The sequence below is a fragment of the Fulmarus glacialis genome, unplaced genomic scaffold, assembly GCF_000690835.1.
Source record: "Fulmarus glacialis isolate BGI_N327 unplaced genomic scaffold, ASM69083v1 scaffold24414, whole genome shotgun sequence".
NCBI classification, from domain to species: domain Eukaryota; kingdom Metazoa; phylum Chordata; class Aves; order Procellariiformes; family Procellariidae; genus Fulmarus; species Fulmarus glacialis.
This window is the reverse complement of record NW_009209052.1, coordinates 20,188-30,203: the sequence shown is the minus strand read 5'-3', so window position 1 is coordinate 30,203 and position 10,016 is coordinate 20,188. Positions and strand designations below refer to the sequence as shown.

The 10,016-nt window shown below is 46.8% G+C and overlaps 1 protein-coding gene across 1 annotated transcript; it reads left to right on the top strand.

Annotated features, from left to right (window-relative positions):
• Positions 1 to 4,637: 4,637 nt before the first annotated feature.
• Positions 4,638 to 9,338, top strand: CCDC43 (coiled-coil domain containing 43; the record flags this gene model as incomplete). Its single annotated transcript, XM_009576717.1, has 4 exons — positions 4,638 to 4,725; positions 6,895 to 7,030; positions 7,710 to 7,768; positions 9,094 to 9,338. Coding segments are annotated over 4 exons (471 nt in total), but the record flags the coding sequence as incomplete, so codon positions are not given.
• Between the last annotated feature and the right edge of the window lie 678 nt (positions 9,339 to 10,016).

The following is a 10,016-nucleotide window of genomic DNA, read 5'->3' as shown; positions in this document are numbered from 1 at the left end:
CTCGGGAGTGGGCAGTGCTTGCCTCTCCCCCCGCCAGATTTGTGGGAGAGAGTTAGGAGAGTGCAGAAGAGAATTTCTCTTCAGTAGTCATCTCCTTTGAGGGCTGTAGGATTTTTACAGTGTCTGTATCTCAGGATGTTGCATAAATGGATGTTTTGTAGTGTAAAACGCTAAATACTGAGTGCGCGCTGCTGTTGAATAACAGTCTGCTCAATGGCATTCGCTGTTTTCCTCCCAAAATGCCTGTACAGGAGCACAAAACCCAAAGGGACTTGATCGTTACAATCAGCTTTTTGTTGTCATAGGTAACTATGTAATTCCTTCGGTTCACTGACTGCATGCCATTTTAAATCGGTTTTCCTAAAAGACAGAGCACCTCTTCACTGCCTCCACCGTCCCTTCCCCACCCTGGGGCACTGGCAGTGAGGTAGTTTCTAAAAGAACCATAACTGTGCCAGTGTAGCTTTGTGCCTAAAATAATAGGAGAAGCAAACAGTGCATCCTGCTGGTGTAGGGGCAGAGCAAAACGTCTTTGGAAAATGCTCTTCTAAAATAGCTGAGGTTAATTAACTTGCCTGTAATTACCAGACTTGCTTCATTTGATCACTAAGGGCAGAGCCCATGTCTAATCCTTGACCACGCTGGTTGCAGACTCGCAAGCCTGGGGTGGGCCTCGTGTTTCGCTGTGCGTGCTGTCTCCGAGCTCTGGAGGTACGCAGCGCGGCAGCCGTCCCTTCCCCCGCAACGGGCTGCGTTGTGTTCTGATATTTCCCCTTTTCTCTTAAGTGCCGAGTTACCCTTCTCATGTGCTGCTGCCTGGTTTGAGAACTGGTGCGGAGTTTTCATATTCATGGAGTTCTGGGCTGTCTTTATGCTGTATGTGTTGCACCGCAGCCCCGAGTCTTCTCCTCATTTTCTTTTTTGTGTCACGGTCGCAGCTGACTTTTGCTTCATTTGCAGTTTCAAACTCAGTTTGATGTTTCTGCAATTCTTGTAAAACCTTTTTGCTTCTTAAACCATCAGACTTTTTAATTACTTTTTTTAGTTGGCGCATTTTTTTCTTTTTGTAGACTGTATGCTTATTTCTATATTGACTTTTGAAACAGCCTTTTATTTGGTTAATTTGGGGCCTTTCTTGCCAAGTCTTTTATCTTTGTTCTATTCACAAATTCCAAGTAATTTTTTTGTTTGTTTTTGACAACCCTCACAAAAATAGATTTCAGGCGACCTCTGCACTCATGTCCGTGGTTCCTCAGTCCTGACAATGTCATGCATTAGTTCCCTGAGTTTATTCAGACGTAACCATTTCAAATCAAGAAACTTAGAACCGAGATCTGTTTCTGTTCAGTTCTTCTCTTTAAACCAGACAAATTCCAGATCACTTGTATTTTCCACAGTTAATTTTTCTCTGTATTTACTAACCTCTAAAACAACACCTTTTCTTGTTTGTTTGGGGAATACTAGATGAAGATATTTGGTTGTGGCACCCTCAGCTCCCTGCACTCCACCACTGTTAGTAGTGTTTGCTCTTATCTGTGGGAAGCGAGTCTCCTCGAGGCACAGAGGTCAGTGCTCTGCTGGAGGTCTCCATCCAGACCACAGTGAGACAGAAGGGTGCTACAGCAAACGGCCTGCACTGCATGGCAGAACTTCTCTTTGCTTCCTTCCCTAACGGCTTAGTTTCGCCCAGGCTGCCCCATCACGTTTCTTTTCTGTTGCTTCATTCGTGTCCGTTCACGTGCTGTCATCTTGGTCTTTCGTTTCTTCCTTTCTCCAGCTCCGAGGCTGTTTTTTCATTGTTTCTGGGATCACTAGAATGTCTCACTTTTGTGTTCTTCTCCCCCCATAGGCCTCCCTCCACCGATACAAATACCCGATCTGTTTCTTATTGCGCAAACCCTCATTAGAAGGTTGTGCAGGTCTCTGCCATCATTGTTAGTCTTCTGCTGTTCATTTTCCTTCCCACTTACTGCCATTCCTTTATCATCACTTGCCTGATTTTCTTCCTCCTGCACACTGAAACCAGGTGCCCAGGGAATATGTCTCTCCCAGCCTTCCCTCCTGGCTCAATATAAAGTTGCTTATTGTTCTGCCAGCCTTGATTCCAATGGGCCAGTATTCGCCCACTCAGGGGAGCCTATCCATTGAGGAGGATCCTTTTATTATGAGTGTTTCTGGCATTTAAAAACCTTCATGTCTTCCATGTCCTTGAACCGTGCTGATTTTCATTATCTTTTCATGACTTACTATGTGTCTGAGGGCTGGAAGGGTCCCTCTGACTGGCACTTGAAATGGTGTTTCCGTGCACTTTGTTGCTGGTCTGCTCATCCAGCGTGTGTTCCTGTGAGGATCTCGGTGTCATCTCCCGGTGGGGGTGGGGTCAGTGGGTTCTTCCAGACCTAAACCACTCGTTCTTATACTGGATCTTAGCAGATTAGGCGTCATCCTGTCCTCTGGATCTACTCTCATTAAAGGCATGTTGACTTCTTAAAACGGAGTCTGATATCGATGGGAATCGCAAACCTTCATCCTTCTGCTGTTTCTCCGTTTGCAGATCACCTCCTCTCACAGCCTCGAATATCCCGTGTGTTTGTCCTTGTAGCGTCTCCTCCCCAACCTGGGGACCTCGTTCTGTGGTGTGTACGGCCCTGAAGTGTGCTCGTGATCTCGGTGCTCGGCCGCTTTGTGTGACGGTATCGGCGCGTGTCAGTTCTCCTGCCATCTGCCTGTTATACCCAGAATTTTGTGCTTCGCTGTTGGAGGCTCGGCGTGAGAGGACTTTATTCTGAGTTGCTCTTTATTTGTATTGGAGCAAAAGGTGGAGAGATTTTTGTATATGTTTGTATCTCCTCGTCTGTCCCACAGTTTTAGAGAATTCAACTTTTTTTGCTGTTCCCCATGCAGATGAGCTTTGCTCTGCTGGATGGGTAACGTTTTCAGTGACAGTCTGTCCTGGAACTTGAAGGTGATTTTTTTAGGTACCTAGTGCCCAAGATTTCAAGACGAGGATTGTGAACTTGGTGTCCTTTTGGTGGGAAGTCTGTGCGCAGGGGTTTGGCGTGCTCGTCTTTGAAATGCCCATTACTGCACGCCTAGCTGTGAAAGGTGGGGAAAGGGACAGACGGCGGAGGTCTGGTTCCTGCACACCTGTATAAGAAATTCTTTACTGGGCAGAGTTTATCAGGTTTTCTGCCTCTTAGAGGTAGCTTTTGGCATAGGCAGGGTAGGCGATGGTCAGGGCTGGCAGTACAGCTCTACTAAGAGGTCACTGTTGCTTTGCTGCCTGATTTGTCCCTGCTTGAGTGCAGTGCTGCTGCCCCAGGAGAGCGGGATGACCGCAAGGATTTGCAGGCAGTGCCCGGATCTAGCCGCAGCTGCAGCGCACCGGCCAGACCTGCCAAGGTGCAGGGGAAGGGGATGTCTCAGTCCCAGCTGGCTCATTCCTCAGGTATCCCTGGCCAGCTAGTTTCCGTTTGATATCAGCTCTCCTCAAGCCCCTTTGCCTCTCTGCTGCGGGTTTTTCCTAAGCTGTGGGCAAACCCGATCTAGCATTAATAAATACAAAAATACTGAAACTTCCTGCCCATCGTACACATACATCTTCCCAGTGAAGTGCTCCTGGCTGTAACTCTTCAAAACCCTTCTCTTTTATCAGGATCGTGTTTCTTGCCTGAATGCAGCTTCTATAACCTGAACTCACATATTGGGCAGTTCTTGCAGAAATGCTGTGACCGCCTGTGCTGAGATGTGGTGGCGTGTCACCTGTCTACCGCTGGAACTTGAATTACGGTGTTGATCAGTTCCCCGAGAAGTTGTTATGTAGGCACTGGGGAGAGAGCTAGTCATGGTGGAGCTCCACAAGAGAAGGATCTGGTGATGGGAATACTGACCTGTTGCTGGTTGGGTGCGTTTCCTTTCTCCCTGCAGTGTAGTCTTCCTCAGTAATAACAACAGTGTGAATGCATTCCACTGCCACCTCTAGATCATGTTTAAAGCTCCAGGCAGGTCAAGGGGGACAAGAATATCCCAGCTGGTGGGAGGAGATGGTCTGTCATTACCACCAAAGTGGTCTCAGCTCTGTACTGGCCCTGACCCATGTTTTATCCAGTCTAATTTATTCACTTTGAGATTGGCTTGGAGGTGGCCTTTGAGTAGCTTCTCCACAGCCTTGCTCAAGAAGAAAGACGACGCTGGGCAGTAGCTTTCTAGAGTGAAGATACCCTGATTGCCTTTCTTTGGTGTTTTGTAAGGCTGTTGCACCTAGAGAGCCAGCCGCTGTGAAAGCAGCCTGTGTTGTTAGAGCTGTATCATGTGAAAAGTAAACCGGAATCGCCTGGCGCAGTGCAGAGCTGTGGGATGGCAGCCTTGACACCTTGTGTTTGCCTGGCGGGTCAAGGCATTCTCTAGTCCTGAGCTGTGTCAACGAGTAAGTGCATCGCATGACTTGTATCGTCCCAGGTTAACAAAAGTCGTGTGTGTGCATTGAACGAGCAGATTTCGTGTGAAAAGCTGTATCGCTTGAGCTTATTGCTGGGTGTTCAGTTTCTTTGCAGCTGGTACTTTTCATATCTGATTCATGCTTGTTTAAAGCAGACCAACTTTGTTCCAAGACTGAGAAGTCTCTTTTCCCTTACTAGGAAGAAGATCTCTTAAACGATGTTTGCAGGGAAGTAGTCGAGAAGTGGTCTGAATCTCAGATTGTTGACGCCAAAGAGAAAAAAGAAGGTAGTGTTGCTGCTCGGTGTGCCTTTCCTTGTGGTATGAGTAATTTGCAGGGCCTTACCAAGATGAGAACTGTGTGTTCGTCCTGTTAGGAGTTAAAACCAACACTGCTAATGTGTTTGCAGATCTGACTTGCTTCTCATTGCCATTGCTGCTTATTTACTGTTTTGTCTTGAAATACGAAATGAGGATGAGTAGTTTCACTTTTGGCTGTCCCCAGCATTCTGCTGCTCTTTGGGTTCATAATCCTGCAGAAGAAAAGCTCTTTTTTTTTTTTTTTTTTTTTTCCTGTAGGATTTTTTTCAATTTCCTTTCGCAAAACACCTAGGGCTTTCTCTCCGTTCAGTGCTAACAATGTAGCGATGGCAGCTAGCACTCTGATGGTAGATGCAGTTGTTATGGTATAAAATGCCTGTGCTACTTCAGTTTATGCTAGTTAGGAAAGCAGGTTTTTGTACAACTGCACCTGAAGAGCTGTGCTGTCCCTTCTGCTGCTGCTCACCCCAGTACCATCAGGAAAGCATCCTTATTTTCCTCTTTCAAAATCTTCTCTTAAAACTGTCCTTTTTTTTCCATAAATGCTTGTAGGGGGGGAAGCTCTGTGAGGCTGCTGCTGCTATACTAATGCTGCTCCTTTCCCAGTCACGTATATAGTCCCACTGTTTCTTTGTACCCTCTCTGAATTCATCCCTCGTCTTCGGCTGTCGGCTCGGGAGCGAAGACCTCCGTCTTGTCCTTGTTCGTCGGGGGAGGCTTGTTCTGGTCATTGAGCAGAGCTCTGGAGTACAATAAAGTCATACGCTGGAAAGATTTTGCTGGTGGAAGCATACTGCATGGATCAATTAGTAATCTTCCAACTGCACGGACCTAACCGTAGCCTGTGACAATGTAACATCCCTTTTGGCTAAATCCTGCTTTTTGTTTGCTTTGCATTTTTTTGTTGGTTCTGGTTGCAAATAGAATATTGGCACCGACTGATGTCATTCTAGTTCTCCCAGTGAGCCTTTATCATGAGGCCTGTGTTTACATAGTGCTTTTCTTGTCTAAACCTCAGGATTTCACGAATATCGCTCACCTCCTCTTCGCAGATGAGGCAGCTGAAGGGCTTTCCCCAAAAATTCATTGAAGCCTGTCCTTGGCCTGATCTTGCCTTTGGCTGGGGACAGGGAAAAGTTACACTATTCTGTGCATTAAATGAAACAAATCCCTCTTTTGGGGACAAGTGATTGGAATTGCTGGAGCTGCTGCTGGACTCCTCCTGCTCACACCATTGGCTGCCCACAGGGATTTTTCTTACTCGTCACAGAAAGAAGGTAGTGTCTAGGTTGTTAGAAGTGCAAGGATTTAATTATTTCACTGTGGTTCCATAAAAGGATAAATCCCCAGTGAAGTCAATATCTACATAGAATAACAGAATCCTGAGGATAAGTTATTAACAAACTAAAAAAAAATTGGTGTCAAAAGCCAAATGTGATTTTAAGAAATGGGCAGCAGAACTGCAGTGTGAACAGATAAATCAGCTGTTTGTTTCCCTAGGTAGGTAGAAAAGAAAGAGTATTAAACAGATCAGTCACTTTGGGTTTTCAGAATTTCTGTTTGATGTGGTTTAAAGTACGTAGTTAAATAAACATATTTAGCCGCTTTTAACCAGAAGAGAATGCAATTTGGAGTAAAATGGATTTTCATTAGCAAGAGTCTTCAAGGTTTCATTGTGAAACTTCCCTTACTCCAGGAAAAATAGCGTGTGATTGTGGCTGCGCGCAGCACGGGAGGAGAAGCTGGTGTCACATCACCGCATCAGATGCCGCGCTGGCCCGAGCCGCCTCCTCGGTGGCTCTTCAGCAGCCCCTGCTCTCTCAGTCCTCGGATCGAATTCCCAAAAACGGCTGGCTCGCTGCGCTCTGTGTGTTGGCAGCACCACTAGTGACCTTGTGAGAAGGCTCGTGGGAGGAGGGTGGGTGATATTTTTGGGTGAGACTTCTCCCTTTAGCTCGGTGCATTTGACCCCAGTGACAGCTGCCTCCCTGCAGGTGGGACACAGCCTGTGACAGTGGGACGGTGCCTTTTGGGGACTGCAGATGTAGGAAGCAGCGGCGTGTGGCGTCTGTCAGCTGGGACTTCACTGCCACGTCTGCGGGGACTGACTGATGCTCTGACTCTTCTCCTTGCCAGATGAGATCCAAGCCATCGCCAGCATGATGGAGAAGCAGGCCAAGATTGTGGTGAAGCCAAAGGAGGTCTCCCAGGAAGAGAAGCAAAGGAAAGCTGCCCTCCTGGCCCAGTATGCCAACGTGACGGACGAGGAGGAATATCCTTTTCCTGACCCAGTCAGGACTTAGTGCTTTGAAGGACAATGTTTATTAAAAATCTCCTAAAACAACACCTTTCCAGCTTTCCAGCTAGTGGGGAGAATTGGGGAAACTTTTCAGTCTTCCTTCTCCACCATAAAATAACTTCCGTGGAAAAGACCATGGAAGCTCCTAGTTTGTGGAGTGCTACGAGCAGACGCTCCTTTGAGGATGTTTCTCCACATTTCCACACTCCCCACCAACATGTGCCTGGCTGGGTAGGGTTTGTCCAGTCCAGGTGTGTTGCAGAAGAGGAGTGAATCACCTCCTGGTAACTCTGTGCACAGTAGTTAACGTATTGAATTTCTCTCTTGCTTTCTGACAAGAAATCTGCTGAAAAGATCCTTTTTAGAGAGAGTATGTGTAGAGTGGGAGAGTTTAAAGTTAGCTCTTCGTAGTGCTGAAGAAAAAGTTCTTCCTTGAAGAGCAAAGTTGAATAGGAGGGAATTGTACCTGGCACTCGAGCAGCAGGAGGGAGCTGAACGTGGGCTTTTGTGCTTGCCTGGTCTTTGTCTGCAGGAGTGTTTAGCTTCTTCCTCCTGGCTTGATAAAATTGTTATTTGACATGTTTTGAGTTAAGTGTGGCTGTATAGAGGCACAAGTTCATTACTGATGTCCATATTTCCTTAATTCTCTCACTGGCGAGGATGAACAGAATGGATCAATTGCGACAGCAGTAAATATTGGATCAGAAAAATGTATCCTTTGAATTCTCAGTGACCCAGGCTTTTTGGAAGGAAGGCAGTTTCCACAGCGAGCTTCCCATCCTTCCTTATCCATGTCGGTACTCCCTGTTTCTTTAGGGCCACCTTTTAAGTTTGGTGATTCATTTTTCTTTTCATGTAGCCTGACCTTGTTCGTAATGAAAGTTAGAGGTCCATCTGCTCCCTGCCCTGTGTGCACAGCTGAGACTGATCCTGTCATTCTCTTTTCTGTCCTCTATTCCTCTTCCACCCTCTCTGAAGCTTCACAGAACATGCTATTAATAAGGATAATTCTCCCAGAACATCAGCTTAATGTTAACTGGTGTCCAGAGAGGTAAATCATGTCAGGAATCACTAAAAATGCAAGAGATACAAAACTGCCATGAAACTCGTGAGGCTGTGGTGCAGCTGAACTTTAATGGTGAGCAAGGACTGATATCCCACATTTTTATCAACACAATTAATTTGGGACATTCCTTGAGCTCACCAGCTGGCAGGTTTAAGATGGAAGCAGGTTTTTATCACATAGTTAAAAAGTGAAACCTAAATTATTCTTGTCCCTGTATTACTGATGGTTAGGAGGAAGAGACAGTGGAGGAGACACCCACTCGCGCTTTCTGATGCTCTTCCCAAAGTCGCTGCAGAAGAGGGGACCGTGGCGGTCCTTGGCGTGAGCTGCCCCATCCGCTCCCACGTCTGCAGCATTCCCCGCGGCCGGCGGGATGGCAGAGCTGCGCCAGCTGTTCCCACTCCACTAGCTGGGGCCGTTGGGGAGCTGGGGGGAATGCCTCGCACCCGCGGGCTCTCAGCTCCCTGTCCCGGGGGTGTCAGCTGTAATCACAGTGTCGGCAGTTACGTACACATACGTACCTGTGCGTATATGTAAAAACATACATGTCATATACGCAGCTGTAGTGAATCCACTGGAGGAAGCTGTAACGTATGTATTGTTTTTCTTCCTCTTAGCCTTGTAGAGGTTTTACAAATTTTTTTTTTGCATACCAGTCTTAAGAACCTGTAGGCAACTTGATTTTTCTCAGAAAAATCCTTTTCTAGGGAGTGTGCATTTACTCTACATGACCTCTCTATTTGGAAAAACAAAGAGATACTCCTTTTTCTTTCTCCGTTCCTCATTTCTCATTCCCAAATTCCTTACTGGCTTGGCGAGGAAGCTGAGGTGGGAGTCAGAAGGTGAAGGGGGAGGTAGGATAAACCAGCCCGTGTGCTAGAGCCAGTGTCTGGTTTAGAGCCAAAATACGGCTGCCGAGCGGAAGCTGTGCGGCTTCAGCCAGCGTTGTTTGCCCTTAACACACCGCCAGCGTTGTTCCGAAACACAAACGTGGAGGATGTCTTGAATGCCAGGAAGCTGGAACGGGAGCTGCTGCGAGATGAGTTCCAGAAGAAAAAAGAGCAAGATAAACTCCAGCGAGAGAAGGATAAGCTAGCCAAGCAGGAGCGGAAGGAGAAGGAGAAGAAAAGGACACAAAAAGGCGAGCGGAAGCGATAGCTGGGGTTTTCCAGTTGGACTCTCAAGGGATAACATTAATTGCGAATATGGTGTGTGTTTAAAAAGCAGCAGAAATTCTGGGCACGTGGCTGGCGAGTGGTTCTTTGGAAGCGTTTCTTTTTTTTTTTTTTTTAACATAGCAGAAAAGAAATTTTAAGCACCTCTTAAGCTCGAAGTGTGCCATGTGCTTGTGGTGTCAAATGTCCCAGTGGGTTATTGTGGCCAATGTCTGTACCAAAGAACGGTGAAGTGATTATGTCCGTGTTTTAAATCGATCGATTTTTACTTCTAACCACCTCAAGCAAAGCAAAACAAGATGTAGGAGAAGGCTTCCAAGCTGGCTGCATCCTCCCGCTGGCCTTGACCTGCAGCAACAGCGTGTTACGATTTGAGAACAGAGCAGAGCCCCTTTCTGACGTGTAATTAAGGACACGCTGCTACAGGGCGAATGTGAATTTATTTACACTAGCCTTGAAAAATGTATTTGCAAATACATGTATTTATGCTGCCAAGAACAACGCGACGTCTTCGTTCTGGCTGAGCTGGGAGAGCAGGGTTTGGAGCTGACCTCAGCGAGGGTGCGTGCTGTTCTGCAGCAAGAGAAAGGAAACGTTATGAAATATAGATGAGTTGCAGCTATGAGACTGCATCACCCACGGGCTCTCGGTAAGGGAGACGCTGCGCTGATTTGAGCATCAGCCAGAGCGGCAGCAAATCGGTCAACCCCTGACACTG